Source organism: Calidris pugnax, unplaced genomic scaffold, assembly GCF_001431845.1.
Source record: "Calidris pugnax isolate Ruff unplaced genomic scaffold, ASM143184v1 scaffold39, whole genome shotgun sequence".
NCBI classification, from domain to species: Eukaryota; Metazoa; Chordata; class Aves; order Charadriiformes; family Scolopacidae; genus Calidris; species Calidris pugnax.
In genome coordinates, this window is record NW_015090828.1 from 3,709,908 (window position 1) to 3,727,674 (window position 17,767).

Sequence of the window (17,767 nt, forward strand, 5' to 3'; positions counted from 1 at the left end):
ACACAGGGTGTTCTGGCAAAGACTCCCTTTTAGACCCAAACTTGGGAGGCCTGAAGGTGATGTGATGGGGAAGATGGAAGAGTTTTCTGCATACTTTTACGTAGTGTTGTGGATGTGCCCAGATTACTTTGCATTAAATCGCATCACAGGGAATCTTACGGCAGTGAAGTGTAAGCGGTAGCATCCCCTCAGTGAAACAGCGAAGGGGGCGGCAGAAAAATATTGTCTCTGACAAGTCTTCAGCTGTGGAAAACAGCTTCAGGGCCAAGGGAAGGCTCTCAGGAGCATTGTGCAGAAATCTTCTGCAAGAGCTGCAAGGCAAAATGTTTTGCTTTCCTGGCTCCAAAAGTTGGTGGGAGGTGGCATGAGTGGGCCTTTCAGATGTTTTGAGGAGGACCTTTTTTTTTTTTTTTTCTGAAAGACTGTTTTGGGGAAAAACAAATGGAAGGAAACAGAGACAGCTGCTTTTGTTTGACTGATCTCAAACAGTGAATTGGTCATATCAGAAGAATGGCATTGTTATTATATCAAGTTTATAAAACACAAATCAAACATCAAACATAAAATAAACCATTGTTTATGAGATCTAGTTTGGTGCCTGCTGCTGCATGTGGTGGTCAATGGTTCAATGTGTGTTTGTGTGTGTGTATTCTCAGATGAAAAAAATGGTGGCACTGCACAGAACCAGTACTTGAGGACACTGGAAGGAGGCACAGGAATGGGAACAGAAGTCTGAAGGTGGAAAAGAGTTAGGATGCTTCTTCTGATGGCAGCGATGCCACCTTAAATATTTTGAAGCTTGGCCTGGTTTTCATTGATGCAGGCAGTGATTTACACCTTTCTCTGCAGAAAAAGCTGTAAAACAGGAGTGAATTACATTCTGTACAATATGAAAATAAATGGTGCATTCACAGCCACTCACATTGAGGCCCATTTACACTTCTGGAGTGGTATGATGAGTAAATGAAAGGTAGGCCTGTGTGTGAATGAAAAATGCCTGTTTTACCAGAGGCTGTGAAAAAAGAGAGAGAGAGAGACTTGGTGGAAATTGGAAGCGAGACTTTTATTTGTTTGTTTAAAACAGTTGTATTGATTTGGAGTCAGATGGAGTATTGGTGTAACTGCAAACTAACCCCACTGAATTCTGCAAGGTATTTCTGGTGATGCTGATGGGGCTGGAAGTTTATATTTATAATCTGAGTTTTTCCTGTGCTCAAATCTTTATTGCACTACATTCTTGTGCAAACTTGGCATCATAATATTTAATGTGAACGTTATCTGTCAAAAAAAAAAAAAAAAATCTTTACTGGGGTGAAAAAGAGCTCAGGTATAGTTAAATTCATATGATCTCAATATGATTAAATTACTCCTTGGTTTTCTTTTGTGATGAGGAAAGAGATATGCAAATAGCACTCTGAGGATAAGTGCTTTCTGCCTTATGACAGACATACAAAGAAACCTTTTAATGAATGAGATCTTGGTAATGCACTGTGTAATACTAATAACACAATATTGCTTGAATTTCAGAACGTTTCAGGATCTGTCCAAACAAATGGATATATCTTACGGTACAGTCAGGGATTCAGCAGTGTATGAATACTTTAAAGCAAAAGGGACAAACCCTTTGGAGCAGGATAACACATTTGCTGAACTCTGGAGGACTATCAGCAAGAATAATGGGGCAGATAATTGTGTATCGAACCCTTCTGAAGGCATCAGGAAGGTAAGACTGCATCACAGGTGTTTTCATTTTCATATTTTGGGGTCATGGTTTTGAATTTATGTACCATAGATCTGCCCAAATCTTCAGTAAGTCCTTCTTTGGATCTGGCCATAAGTTTTCTAATTATTTTGGGAGCTCTAGTAATACCATTTTGAATGTAATTTGTTATATTATCCAGGTACTGACTCTTGTCCTTTGTTTATTGGAGTGATTTTTTTTTCTGAGTTGATGGATTGGACTTACTGGAAAGTATCAAGGGATTCACTGAGCATATACTAATTTCTCTTAGAACAGAAACTTAATGTGAGATTTTGTTTATTCCAAACTTAAAGAAAATGCATATGCTCCTTCATATGTTACCATGCTCACCTAACTTTTTGACCATTTTTATGTCAGTGGATGCTCTTTAGCCATGAGATTGTAAATACTCTTATGCTGTAAGCCTACTGCATGCTGCCACTTGATAGCTAGATTTGCCTAAGCCAGAAATATAACTCTATATTGGCAGGCTGTTTAGAATACCAATTACATTGTCTGTATGGAGCTGGCAGCTTCATTCTATTTATGTGACTATAACCTTTCATATTAAGTTTGAGTTCAGTATTGTAAGGTGATTTTTATATAACTTGATCACCTCATTCAATTAACATCAACAATAACCAAATTTACTTCAGTCCCCAAAGCTGACCAAAGCCACTATTTGATTAGACACCTACACAAATTTGGCTTAATATTTAATAACATTGTCAACTAAACTGTAGTGTTTATAGTTTAAATATTGCTCTTCCTAGCTTATCGAGCTCTTTGAATAAACAGACAAGTTTTCCGTGTCAAGTCTTAAAGCTAGAAATTCTGTTTCTCTAAAGGAGCATTGATGTCAGCCAAGGAAATGGGACTTTCCATCCATAAACATGTACTGCTGCATGAAAGAGATGTGCCTTAAAAATGTGTTTTATAGGAAATGGGAAATCTAAATCTCTCTAGCATAAAAAGATCCCCAACACATTTTTCTGAACGTGAACTTGCCTGACACAATGCCAAAAAAAGAATCATTGCTACCCTTTCTCCCCTTCTCCCCCTTTCCATTTTCTTCAAACAGCTTCACAGTTCAGCTGCAGTTACAAACAGGGCAGTGCTGCTTCTATGCAAAACAGGAGAGCGCTGCTCATTTGTGGTACAGGCAGGTATTTCAGATGTTTGTATTCCATTTACCTCTCTCCATTTCCCAGAGATTTTCCTACTCCCTTTGACTGGCTAAAAACAAAAGGATAATAGTGGAAGAAAGTCCTGAAAGCTTTTTGGCGTTTGGTTGCCATGGCAGAGGTCTCTTTTCAGACAGAGCACAGTCCCTGTAGCCACAGTGACCATCTCCCATTGTCAAGGCTTTTGCAACACTGGAAGAGCCACGGAAAGGGCATTAATGCACTGCAAATTCACGTAAGCGACAGAAGGGCGTTTCAGAGCTGGGGGGCAAGTTGCTTTTGTTGTACTCCCAAGGCAGTTGAAAGTGGTCATTGCAGGTGGAAACCATCCTCCTACTCACAGATGTCTCTGCGTAGCCTAAGAGGAGGTTACTAGACAAATCACCAAGTCCATTCAAAACATTATTTTGCCACTCGAGTTTTCAGGTACTATAATAGATGAGGATTGACTAACAGCTGGCCTATGGAAAGTTTCTTTCCAGGTCAAGCTACAGCCAGGATCTGGAAGAAGCATGCATTGGGTAGCTCCTGCTATGTTATCCCAGGTGGATGTTGGCATTGGAATCACACACATTTCTAAGCCTTTGCAAATCTAGCAAACTGTTTGCATAACTCTAGGTGACAATCACTTCTTCAGGGTGATTCTTAGCTACCACAATATACGTAATAAGTTTTTTTTCATTGTGGGCACCCATTTTTGCTTTGAACAAATGAAGTAATACGATTGCTATGAATTCCCATATATATATCTTTTATGTCTATACATAGGAGAATTAAACTGTTACTGTATTTTTTTAAAAGCCTTGCTTTGGTGGAGACTGTTCCCCTCTCCAACAAATTTGGTACCAAAATTACTCTGAGTCCTTTCTTTTTTCCTCTACATTACTTTTGATGAAGTGATCAAAACCAAGTACAGTAAATAATGTGAGTGTATTGTTAATTTATACAACAGGGCAGTAAGAGTTTATTCCTTCTCTTTTTTGCTTCCTTCAAAAAGTTTCTCTCCCTTAATGACTGCTAAACATTAAATCAGAGCATTTCTTGTTGAACAGTCACCTCTATTAATTTTTATTTTGAGAGCAAATGTAATTTAAGGTTCAATAAATAGAATTTTATAAAACTATTTTTTTCCAATAATTTATTGTCCACAATGAATTTTATATTGTGAATTGTGGTTGCTCATCCGTATGTGTTCATGGGTCCTCATAAATTTCTCCATTTCTTGACTCATCAGCCTTTGGAGTAAAAGCAAATGCTTCCTTAAAGCCTGAATGTATTACATCCTTTAGTGGCTCCTTAATTATATTAATTTTTAAATCATTTGAAGAGGATTAAATGGCATGTTTTCTTTTTATTAGAACTGTGTTGCTTCTCTTAAAGCACTTTTTTATAGATAATAAATGTTATCCTGGCATGGTTTTGAACTATTCCACTAATGCCAATGTAAAGGTCACTTTTTGATATTTCTGTGGTACCAGACATATAATGGGATCAGCTACAGTGACACCCCGTTCTGGCAGTAAATTAGTGATGAATGTTGCACTATTCTTGCACTTTTGTCTTTAGTATGGTAGTTTCTTCATAAGTTTCAGATAATTCACAGACGTACCAGTGGTTAATCTGAAATTCATCTTTTTCAAGCCATTATTATTTCTTGCCACACTTTCTTTGAAAAACCATTTTACCATCAGTAAGGTGGGATCCTTTGAACAATATTCTTCCATCTCCCTCCATGCTGAAGAGTGAAGTTATGAGGTTGCTTACTGCTTTTCTGAACTGTTACTGTTCTCTTTGTGGTTCTTCTTTATATCTAGGAGACAATCTTCCCTGGCCTTTTAATTTTTTATGATTGTGAAGAAGAAATATTTTTGATATAAGTTTTTCCTAGGGTGTTCTTTTTTCTTAAATCTCTTTTTTAAAATGTCTTCAACCAAAGATAAATCTAGTGTCTTTGGTGTAAATCACCACAGTAGTTCCACCTGGGTGGAATAAATGAGTGCTGCTTTGGTAGAATGTCTGTTAAAGAGGCTTTTGAAAATTTAACTGAACTATTTTTGTTTTGTTCTTCACTATGCCTGCATGCTGAGAGTCACAATAAAGCCCCATGGCAAAGGAGCAAAATATGAAAGGCAATTAAAAGTCTAAAGAATAAATTCTAGCTTATTTTTCTATGTTTCATTTCAGCCATTCTTTATTCAAGGTATCTTACCTATTCTCAGCTGGTATTTGCCACATTCCATTTTACCATATCTCTATATATATTATCTTTGCAATGATGTCATAAAATCATAGAATCATAGAATCGTCTAGGTTGGAAGAGACCCTTGGGATCATCGAGTCCAACCATCTACCCTACTCTACAAAGTCATCCCCTACACCATGTCCCTGATCACTAGAAGATTTTTATTCTAGTTTGGGCCCTAAAAACATACAGTGCAGGCTTTAGATGGCTGAGCTGTGAATGCAAGAGCCTGAGGATATGCATCTTTGCTGCATTGTGATCAGGACTCAGTTGCATGGGTAGGTACATCTGTGTCATAATCAACTAAGGAGCCTTGATGTGTTTCCTGCTTGTACATCTCATGGGTCAGTGCCAGGTATTTGCTGTAGTTCTTAGTCTTCCTGCCTCCAGTACCCCTCTGGCCTGGGAGCTGAGGGGTACACACATGTGCATGCACACATTCTTCCACGTGACAAAAATGAAAAGTTTTGATTTTTAGTTGAAAATAAGTGTCAATTTGATTTTATTTGGCTTTTACTACTTGCCTAGTGAAGGCATATAAAAAGTAAACATAACTCAAACACACATGTATGTTTGTAGTTGTGTGTTCTGTACATACATTTTTCAAAGTTTGTCAGTTTTTCTTTAAATTGAACAAATGATACTGCTTAGCTGTCACAACAGATATTAACAGAGACGGGAAGGATGCTGAATTTAGACAGCAACTAAACATTTGGTCATATGGAAGCTTTCTGTGCAGTCAGCTCACTAATGGAGTGAGGGCTCCGCTCTTCAGAGAAGAAAATTACACAAGAAGAATTTTTGGAAGAGAAAAATCTTCCCTTAGGAAAAAGGGATCTTTGGAGATTCTAGTTTTAGCAATCAGAGAGGGGAAATACATCCATTATTTCTGGGAGTTGAGAAGTATGAATAACTGAGTTTAAAATTCAGATTCCTGTTTATGCTAAAATGAGCAGACTGTCGGAGAAATAATGCTCTACAGATTTGATGGCACTGGATAGAATGATTTATGTCATAAAAAAATATAAAATTGATATGAAGAGACCTGGTAGACTTTGTTATTGGCTACTTATATTTGTATGACATAACTTAGGATAGCAGCATTGCAGATGCAGCTAAAAGAAGTTACACCTTGCAAAAGATCAGCTGTCTGACATTAAAAGTCAGTGTATAAAGCTCTTTTATAAAAAAAAAAAACAACAACATATTGAAAACTGAGGCTTGACAAGTAGAATCAATAATGTGATTTTGCTCTAGAAATTACCTTATAATTGAAATCGAATATTTGAGGAAGACTGCATTCCTCACGTATTACTAAGAAAAATATGAGGAATGTATGACATGTTGTCAGTGTCCTTCTTTTGTAAACTGTAAATTTGAAAAGTTGATTTACAAAGCAATTCTGAAACAACTAAAATAGACAGCTATGAAAAACCCAAACATAGTAAAAAACAACCAGAAAAATGCAAGACATTTTGTTCTTTAATAATGTAGATTTTGCATAAATTCTGTGTAATGTATAAATGCTGTTGTCTTTGGTCCTGTGAGGTCATATTTTTAACGCACTTGAACTTGGACAGTTTTCTATCGTAGGTAGCAAAAGCTTGTGTATTATTTACCATAGAACACAACCTGCCTGAGATGCACTATAATAGGGCTTATGATGGTCCTTCCCTGCCAGGAACACCATTGGGAAGATGCCTATTGCCAGTTGTCCCTAACCAGGTAGGAGGCCCATCAGCACCATCACTGGTGTGAAAGCATAAAATGTGAATCATTACAGCCCATCACAGGAAAAGCGGAGGGCAGGATGCAGAGATTTGCTGCTAACAACCCAGTCAGTTATGGGTACCTGGCCATTCAGAAAATACCTTTGAAAAGCACATTTTAGGCTTCCAAGAATGTAGGTTGCTGGCCGAATATAGGCTAGATGCCTTGAGGAATCACTCCCTTGCCATCCTTAATCTCTTACGCATCCTCGTGTTGATAGGTTATGAAGCCTTTTCTGTCTGTCACATATAGTAAAGAGTGATTTGTTCTTTCCTCCTTTGCATCACCATTACCAGTTTAGGTGGACAGCCAGGGATAGTATTACAATGCAGATATGGAAGTCTTGCTCTGGTCTGGTTTCATACAGTGACATTTAATTGAGAGATATTTTGATGAACATGCTAGATTAATAAATTGTGTCACCTAAATCAGTGTATGGTTTACACTGTAGATTCCTGTGGCTCCTATTTCAATAACTCCTGTAAGGCCCATACTATAATGTAGATTTTAATGGTATTTTGTACTAATATAATAATAGTTGTCTGAGACTATATGTATTAACTTCTGTCACACTGACCTGACCAGTGAGGTGGCAAAGGAGAAACTGGGGGAAAAACCCATAATGGGGGCATACCCTTAACAAAAAATTATTTTCAAAGTGGTCAGTACAGGCTCATTTCAATCTTACCAAAGAGGAAAGATATCACATTTTTACTCTGGTTTAACTCAGAAGCAAATGAATTTGAGGATCTTTGATTGCCTTGATGCAGATAAAAGGGAGAGGGGGCGGGGGGGGAGTGGTGGATTGCGGCAAGTATCTTACAGAAAATCCAAACAGCATACTTTTAATCTTTGTTTCCCTGGATACCCCAGTAGAGGATAACTCACCTGTCTGATTTATTGTTGTGTTTAAACAATTGTCAGGGACTTCATAAAGCTGTGGTTTATATCAAAGCACGGTAAAGAAAAATTAGCTTAATTGCTCAACTGAGGAATCCAATATAATAAAATAACTAAGGGAGACTTACAGGCTTACAGGTGAATTCAAAACTGAGCTTACACGAAAATGGAAAATATGTGGAAGGATAAGCTAATTCCATGTCAGAGTTGCAGCCATTTGCTAGGGGAGCTTGGTAATTTAGTTCCCATAAAGAAATATATGCAGGACTTCAGCTCCCTGCCTTGCATTGTTCTGAGTTAAAGAAAGATCAGAAATAACTCCAAGTGGAAAAAAAAAAAGCAAAAAAAAAAAAAAAAAAAGCCTTGTAAGTCTACATTCAATGACTACTCATTTATTTGCATTAGATGTTCCTGCCCATCTGTTCCATTGTGCTCTGTATGTTCACTAGAGACTTAAAAACATACTACTTAAATATATTAGGAAACCAATAATTACTTTAACCAAATAAAATGATTACTTTTTTCTTTACTGAATCCCTATCTGGAGATGTTTCTTACATCTTATGTTAAGTAAGGTGATTTACATTCATCGTATGCACTGTGTGGAGGCATTGGTTTGAATCCCAATTAACGCTGACGTTTAAGGACATCTGCGTGGGTATGTGATAAAATAAAACAATATATGTCCCAAAATTGAGATAATTGGAGATGCTGGTGTCTCTTCTTACCTGTGAAAAAAAAAGAGGGAACTCTTTGCACTCAGAGCATGCCTTTTGTTACAGGACTATCATAGTTCTAGGAAGGGGCTTTGCTTATTTACATGTTTATATGAGGAAAGCTGTAAAGTTATCATTTTGGTAACTGTGATGACTTGGAAGCACCACTTAGTGCTCATACTGTACCCGTCTAGTTATATTTGTGTGTAGAACCAGTTACACTCCTGCTAATCCATGTCTTCTACAAAACATACATCAAATGTCATCAACTGAGGCAATAGCTTTCATTTATAATTAATTACCTGTTATGTAAGCCTTGCCTACACTTACAGTTGGCTATATTATCCTATGTATTCCTATTAAAAATGGAGGACATTTTAACCAGGCTTGAAGTCGATGAGGTACTGCTGGGAGAGAAGAATGTTAGAAATGTATTAAGATGTTGGAGATCTACAGGTGAACTGTGACCTAATGAAATACTACCACAGAGTAATTACAAGCTCAGGGTTTGTTTGTTTGTTTGCTTCTTGGGTTTTGCCCTACCTAGAAATGTAGTTTAGTTTAGATTTTGTCGTGTTCATGGTGTATTTGCAGGCAAAGAAAGGGAACTATGCTTTCCTGTGGGATGTGACGGTGGTGGAATATGCTGCGCTGACAGATGATGAATGCTCTGTGACAGTCATTGGAAACAGCATCAGCAGCAAAGGATACGGGATAGCACTCCAGCATGGAAGCCCCTACAGAGATCTTTTCTCTCAGAGGTAAACTGAAACAAAGCGTGTTTTATAGGATTCCTCTCTACAACCAGCAAGGCATTGCATAGGTGGTTCTCATTAATTTTGGCCATTATTAAATACATTGTTTGAATAAATGACAGGGAGTAAGAGACGGCAGAGAGGTTATGAGTTCAGGCTTCCACAAATCTGCTACTTCTGCTCCACGTGCATCTGCTTAGGGAGGAGGGGACTGGAGATTGTGTGTGGCCTCACACCTCCAGGCAGCACTGCCTCTGGCAGAGAAAAGAACTTTGTGCGAGCTAGGGGAGAGATTGAAGAGAGATCTTTGATTCGTGCTGCATTTTGCAGGCCATGAAGCAATGTCTTGCTTCCTACAGTAAGCAAGTAATAATGCCCCGGTTTATTCTTTAGGATGGAGAGACATGTCGAAGCCTTATGGTGGTACAGGAAAAAAATTGCTGAGTATTGCAAGGGGTTGCCAGGACTGTGAGACTGTAAAACTGTGCCATTTTGTGGTCTCTGAGCTGTCAGCTAGAACTGTCTTTTTCATGTGAATGTGTACACTGAAACAAAGACATGCAGCTGTGCAGACTCGTGTGGCCTTAGCAGAAAGTGAGCGGGTGCTCTGCTCCAGGCAGGGAGCTGAAGCAAGATTTCCTCGTCTCGCTCCTTTATAAAAAGGGGTAAAACTCCAGCTGCATAACCAGAGACAAAGCTGCCTCAAGAGAAAAGATTGTTAGTAAACAGCTAAAACAGTTATCAAACCAAATCCAAAATGAATCATTCATGGAGAGAAGGGACACTTCACAAGAGGAAAACAATGATTAATTAGCAACTGTTACCACAGTAATTCAGGCATGAAGTAACAGCATTGAAGTAAAATCCTTTTGCATAAACTACATTTGCTGAAATAAATGAGTTGGTCGCTGCTTAAACAGATTTGTATTAAGTGGTGCACAAATAGTAGCATGTTTAGTCTCACATGATTTTGAAATTGTTGTGGGAGAGCAGCAGTGGAGTGGGCTGAGAGTTTCGCTAGTGGGACCAGCTGTTGCAGCTGAATGTAACAAGACTAATGGGAATATGGTGATTTCCCTTGGAAATGCTTCTTACATTGCAGGGGAATTTTTAACAGTCTTCTTTTTCTAAAGTTACCTGATGGAGTTCACCTGCTACTGTGAGTAGAAAGAAATTCTGCTATAACAGTTTCAGATGGAGAATGCTACATGGTGGTGGTGGTGATGGGAGGGAGTTTTCAGTTGTGGGAAAGCAGATTTAAGAGGTATGTGACATATAAAAAAGACCAAGAAAACCGTGAAAAATTATCATTGAAAATAACACCTGTGTTTTGAAATTCCTGCAGGATCTTAGAGTTGCAAGAAAGCGGAGATTTGGATGTTCTTAAACAGAAATGGTGGCCACGGATGGGACGTTGTGACCTGAATAGCCATACCAATGCACAGACAGATGGGAAGGCACTCAAGCTTCACAGTTTTGCAGGCGTTTTCTGCATTTTAGCAATAGGCCTTCTTCTTGCATGCTTGGTGGCAGCATTGGAATTGTGGTGGAACAGCAACCGTTGTCATCAAGAAACACCGAAAGAGGTCCATAACTTTTATTCTTATCACAATTAAAAGTAGAAAACACAAAAGAAAGAGAGAGCAAGTGGAAGTTGTGGGATTTTAGGTGCTCTTATGCAATACATTTGATTTATTTTGATTTGCCATACTAAGCTTTGCATATAACTTTTTGGGTGGTTGTTTCTAAACAAATTAAAAAAACAAACCATGTCTTTTGTGCACATGGAAGGTGCCAAACTGACGGCCCTGGAGACTAAAGTCCTCTATTTATTTATAGAGCAGATACAGCATGGGCAGCAGCACTGCAAACTTCCCCACATTGCCCCACCAATGTGCCTCAACCCTGACCTGGAGAGACCACCTTTAGGGGTAAGAGAGTAGTTCAGAAACATGCCCTTGGCCTCTCTGCTGTGAGTGACGGGGAGGCCAGTCACGGGCACCCAGTCGTGCCATCCATGGTAATGTTTTCTTTGGTCTGAGACCCCATCCATCGGCTGAGAGAACCATGTCCACCCTGTGCAGGCTGTGCAGCTGCCAGCCAGCTGGTAGCTCTTTTCCTTCATGGCTGACCTAGGCTGAGTTTGAAGAGGTACACAAGCTATTAAAAATAAACCATCTAGTTAATAATTGAATAAGCCATATCGCCATGACACTGTTTAAATGCTTCCTTTCTTTTGAAATCAGTTTTATTTCTAAAAGTAGGAGCCTCTGAGTAAATCAACCTTCATATAATGTATTTTATCTAGGAAAAGATATCTGAGAATTTCTTGGGTTTGGAATTTTGGCGCACAGCAGTGAGTAATAGTTAGCAATGCTATGATAGAATAATCAGTCCATACTCAGATCTGTCTTGCATGAAGCCTGTGTTTGTTTACATAGATTAAATGTTTAACAAACTAACCTCTTGTAATTTTGGAGACATGGAGGCATTTGTAGGTGCTTTCATCTTGGAACAGATGTTTTTTACAAGCAAATAATAGCAGTGAGCTGCATTACAGCTGGAAAATAGTACATAGTCCATCAATTCCAGTCTGTGTTTCTCATGTTGCCAGGAGTACTACACTAACTGACATACCTATCACCTGTAAGCAATTCTGGCAAAGGGGATCTGAAGATACATGTCGCAGTCTCTAATGTTATGAAATATTTATCACTAAGATTCCACTCTTCTGAGTTCCTGCTTCTCCCATTTAAATTCATCCATCAAGTGCTTGGTGATAAACATCTGTACCATGTTTGTGGGACAAGGCTGCAAAGTCACTTGCCTGTGGCTCCACAATGTTTAATAGCAAAAGGGAAATTTTGGTAAAAGGAAGCATGTCTCCACTTTGCACAATGCAGCACTCCAAAGGCAGCCACACGGAGAGTACGAGTAGGTACTGTTGCATATAAAGAAGCTTTCGTATGAACAGAAGTGCATATTTTATTGCTCTTTGGTTAAATAATGTAGCATTTTGCCCTGCTGCCCCGTAGAAGTCACTCCTGCTGTAAGGTAACCCCAGAGCCCCCCTCTGTTAGCATTGCTAAGGGCTAAACCCTGGCACTAAATGGTTCACTGCCCACTGTGAAAGCCTGGCAGGGCAAGGGGCAGAGATGTTGTTTGAAGTGTCCTCATGCTGTGTGTGCAAAGAATTTGTCTTGCCATACTCTGCAGCGTGTTGCCCCTCTCTACCCTCAGGGACTTGTCTTTATGCATCTCTGTAGAGCGAGATGAGGATATGCCCCAAAGGCAGTTTCATATAGGTAAAGTGAAATAATTCATTCTTTTATTGCAAGGAGTTTTAAATACTCAGTTTCCATCTTCCTGACTTTAAATATTTTCGTTTTGCTCATCCCTTTCATTTATCTTGTTATATCTGTAAGAAGGATTATTACAGCTACCTGCCTACCCCATCCCACTTTTTCTCCCCTTCCCGTCCCTCTCCACCTCCTCCCCTTTCCTTCCAGTGCATTCTCAATTACGAGGGCTCTGGACGTCCTCTTTTGCAGTTTCTGTGACAAACAATAGAATACTTTTAAGCTTCCATTTTTTAAGGTGTACTCAAATTACCCATATGGTAAAGTCATACTTGGGAAGATCACCTGTGTGTGGGGCTGGGTCTGCCCTTAGTGTGCAGCCAGTCTGGGTTAAGGGAGGCAAATTAAATTCAGGCACAGGAACAGGCTCAGAATAAGTCAGTGGTGTGGGTGCTGCAGTGAGAGAGGAGACGGTCAGCGGGAGCCCTGGCACAAGTAGGTGTTAAGGTTGAATGAGAAAGTGCATGTTCCTGAGGAGAGGGCATGGGGATGAGGGCTCACAGGCCAAGCTGGCCAGGAGGAAAGCGTAAGGAGGGCACCTGGGGCAGCTCGGATGGAACTTAATGAGGAGTCCCTGTACAAGACAGCTGGGTGCAACAAAAGGCGGGTGGCTAGTAGCACCTGTGGATCAGGTCAGAGCTGCTGGAGGGAAGGGTGACTGCCACCCAGCACCATGGGCAGGCAGGGTCTTCAGGGATGCTCAGCTAGACTGTGGCACGGCCATGTTGTTGGTACAATCTAAGTTTCATTTCTACCCGGAGTCCCTGCAGATCAGGTCGTGTAACACATTGACTATACCCTGAGCTCTGAGCGCACACCCAAGGCTGGTAGTGTCCTGGGATGAAGGTCCTGGCCATGTGGCCACAGCAGCTCCCATTCCTCTCCTGGGTGGCCTGCACCCCTGTAAAGCAGAAGTGGATATGTGACCAGCACGCCCGTGTCTAATGGACGCCTGCCCCAGGAGATTCTATGGTGCATGGGGGGCTGGGAGCAGATCACTCCCATCATAGTGACCACAACATCCACTCACCTAAATTAGCAAATGAATGTAGCAGATATTTCTTGCTAGATTAGTGGACAGATATATTTGTGTACTACTAGTGAAGAGGGAATGAAGCAGGATTGCTGATGGCTACTGTGATTGAGATAGGAAACCAAGTTTCAGAACAGGCGGTGTAGATTGGTAGAAGGTTTTCAATGTATTTAGGAGAACCAAGTTTCAGACCTTTGGGAAGGAAAGGATCCAGGGATGATGGGTGCATTGAGTCTTGGGGATCCCTCTGCTTGAGTCAGGAACAGTGGCAGAGCTTGAGGACGTTCACAGAAGGGGCTGATTTTGTCACCTTTGCTGTCACCTCATGACTCAAAGGACAAGGAGGGAGTGTTTGGCTTCTGTGACCCTTACCTTGTTATGAGCCTTATAAATCCATTGTAGAAAATTACAGTGGATTCAGGATTGAATGAGGAGTTGTCATAACTTGCAGAGCCCTTGTGTAACATTCTTTCTCTGACTGGACTCACTTGATAGTCTGCATCATGCCAACAAGTGCCAACTCAAAAAACAGAGAGGTGTTGGGGAGATGGATGCACGACTGCTCTGGCAGATTTATGACAGGGTTGGGTGGCCATGCAGCTTGCTGGAGAGAGAGAAAGGATTTTCTTTTTAGAGACTATCATTTTTTTATGTCAAGGGTCTGTGAAGTCTGAGGCTGTAAGAACGTGCACAGCCTTCATTAGCATTGGAGACGTGTTTTCAGCTGACATTAAGGTGTTGATATTTGCCAGTTCGTTGTCTTTTCCTCTTCCACTTTGTATGCTTTTTGCTTTTGTGGAGGTTAGCCTGAGCCAATACATTGAGGTGTTCAAGGACTCAGATGTCTGTGTGGTATAAATCACAACCCTTAATTACAACGAGTGTGAAAAATGTAGTGTTACCTATGTAACTGGGAGGACCAGGAAGCCTGTCTTTTGAAACCTGACAGCCTAACTTGGACTTTGAAATTAATCTGATCTATATTTGTAGGGACTTTCTGTTATCATGTAGACTTCATCATATAAGAGTTATGTCAGATGGAGACTACTTCCAATTACAGTCTTTGCATATGAAGAATATGTGCCCCACCCAATTAAAAAAATACTATTTTTAAGTCAGTGAACTGACTGTTAAGTCAGTTCATTAACATAAACCTCCAGGAAAGATGGACTTCCTTTACTTTCCCAAAACCACAGTTGCTATTGGTTCACAATTCTGTCATAGCAAAGAATAGCTAAATTTCTTGCTCAAAGAGTGAAGGCTGGGTTGATTTTTTATTTTTTTTTCAGGGTGTTGATACAAGATATTTATATTCTATTTGAAGAAGATTTGTAAAAATGTTTCTAATGAGTTCTGCTGTAAAAATCTTTTAATTCTTCATTTAATCCTTATCAAATCAGATTAACAGAAGAAAGATTAGCTCCAACATCAGGAAAAATGTATAGCTGCAACATTATGCCATAATCTTCTATTAAGGCTCAAGTTTGTAATCTCTTAAAGTGGGAAAGATGTCTAGTAATATTTAAATGCCCTAATTATTTTATAATTTAGAAAAAATGACATTTGGTCATCTTTTTGAAATCGGATTTACTAGAATTTATAATCATCCTCTCTGAATTATTGTTATTACTCAGCCATCCTATACGCACATTCATATTTAGCCAGCTCATACATCTACCTCTGTGTATTAAAATCTTGAATTTACACAGCTGCTACTCAGCCTGCAATACTGATACCTAATCTTTTGACTTTGATAAGCTTCAGAAATTTGGAGAATTTTGAAATAAAAAATGAAAATTAATATTTATTCTGGAATCTCCGTTCAGTCGCTCTATATCCATTCTGAATAACTGAGCAATCAGATAAAGTTATTGAAACCTGGTACCATAGAAATGTCAGGCTTTCAATAATTATCGCTGTATTTCTGTCTCTTTTGGTATGAGTCCTATTCATTTATTTCAATATATCAGCAAGTTATAATATAATTTGGATCATTTAACTGCTAAGGGCTTTGCCACATCATCAGATTGTTGGTATGTTTTATTCCCTTTGACACACTGAAAGACAGTTTTCAAATCTTCATTGTCATTATGATCAAGTGTAGCTGCTTACTGCAGTGGACTCCCCAGCATCCTCTGTGCTTTATTGGCTATGTCTTATTGTGATGTATGATCCCCCTTGAAGATTATTACTTCTGAGATCTCTTCAGAACTATTAAGAAAGCACTTCTAGTTCATCCACATACTATACTCCAAAACAAGGAAAACTTAGAAGCAAAGATAAAATATCATATTGTTCTTGGAAAGAAAGTTGAATTCCCATATTTTTGACTGTGCAGAAGTTGTATTCACTAAAAACAAATTGACAGGCACCCCTCACATCAAAGAAACTTAGTCACTTTTACAGAATGATTTTTTTGCTGGGAACTGATACTTGTTGCAAATTCCATAAAAGGTGATATTCATTCACTTACAGTTAATATAGGTCTTGAAAGACAATGTTAGAATGATCTCAAGAAATTCTTAGCTTGATTCTTTCTTAGGTCAGATAATATACATTATAAACCAGAAATGTATTTTCTCCAAACTGGCTGTGCTGCTCCTAGCAATGTGAATGTTTCAGAAACTTTATCCAGTGTGTCTTGATTTAGTAGCGCATGAAGATGTTGGGGTTTTTCTGGTTAAGGAATAGCATCATTTTCCACCTCCTGAGTTGTTACTAGTCATTGTCTCATAACTTGTGTCAAATTTATAATTCATTAACATTCATAATCTTCACAGCTTAGTTTGTGATTTCTTAACTTTCTCACGCTTCTGCAAAATCATTTTATTCAACAAACTCTGTTCACTTTTCTGTTCTCACTTTGTATTTTTAAATGATTAAAAGGGGGCAGCAATTCATGTACTGTCCAGAGTGGGAACAGACTTGTGTACTAGTAACAGCATCTTATCATTCCTGTTTCTTGCTACTGTTATTGAATCTCAAAAAGTCTAGACTCTTCAGTACTCTCTAGCTCTATAGGATAGTGGGAGGTAGCAAAATAACTCTAAAAATTATTACAAGTGTCTTGGCAGTATGCAGGACAAAAGAGAGAAAACCTGCATCTCTGGCCAGGGCAGCCTTGTAGGATCTGCCTTAAATTTCCTAACAAACAAATAGTATGCAAATTCCAGCCTACCTCAAAAATCCATATTTCCAGCTTTAGCAGTCATGCAAGTTACCCACTAGGACTCTCCTCTGGTGTTAGAAGACTATGAAATTCAGTGTACCTTAGAAGTGGAAATAAGAGCTAGCAGATATGAGTCCAATGGATCATAATTTGTCACTGCTAAGAATTGTGGTTTGCACTGTGTTCATCTCACTTCCGTTCTCCAGCCAGATATTCCATGGCAATTGAGGCTTCCGTACTTTCAGCACGGTGTCAGCAGTGTTGTTTTTAATTATTACAGAGTCTTATGCTTTCACCATTATTTTCACTTTCCTTGTCTTTGTCACTTCATTTACCTTGTCTCCTTTGTGGTGTTATCTTTTTATCTGACAATTTGATTTCCCCTGGGATGATTCCTTTTCAAAGTGAAAGGAAGCATAAGATCATCAAACTGATATTTTATTTTCCCTTCATTGCATGTCCTCTATATTTTATCTTGGTTTTATTTTTAAATTATTTTTTCTGTATTTTTATGACATGTCTGAAATCTTTGTACATTTTTTGCTCAGTTGCATATAAATGATCATTTGTTTGTACCACTGTATTGTATTCTACTTTTCTAAGATTAAATAAAGTTTTTTGGGGAAAATAAATCATGCAAACACTGGCAAAATAATGCATTTTAATGCCATCTAGAAATTCAGTTTCAAACTAGCTTTGAATATAATAAGCTGCGAAATTTCATTTAACTAGCATTTTTAAATCAGCAAAGCAGTGTTAGGAATTGGTCATCCCAGAACACAGAGTTTAATGTTGTTTGATGATGAATTATAAGCTGGAAGAATCAGTTGACAAGAAAAAAGAAAAAAAAAAAAAAAAAAGGGGGGAAAAAAATAAAAATGCCTTTGACAAAAACCCG

At 38.8% G+C, this 17,767-nt stretch overlaps 1 protein-coding gene across 1 annotated transcript in view; it reads left to right on the plus strand.

Annotated features, from left to right (window-relative positions):
• Positions 1-17,767, plus strand: part of GRID1 (glutamate receptor, ionotropic, delta 1) — a 525,592-nt gene that overhangs the window by 496,252 nt on the left and 11,573 nt on the right. The window contains exons 13-15 of the mRNA XM_014940347.1: positions 1,528-1,723; positions 9,148-9,314; positions 10,654-10,894. Of these exons, the coding sequence (XP_014795833.1) occupies positions 1,528-1,723; positions 9,148-9,314; positions 10,654-10,894 (604 nt within the window). The remainder of the gene's footprint in view (positions 1-1,527; positions 1,724-9,147; positions 9,315-10,653; positions 10,895-17,767) is intronic.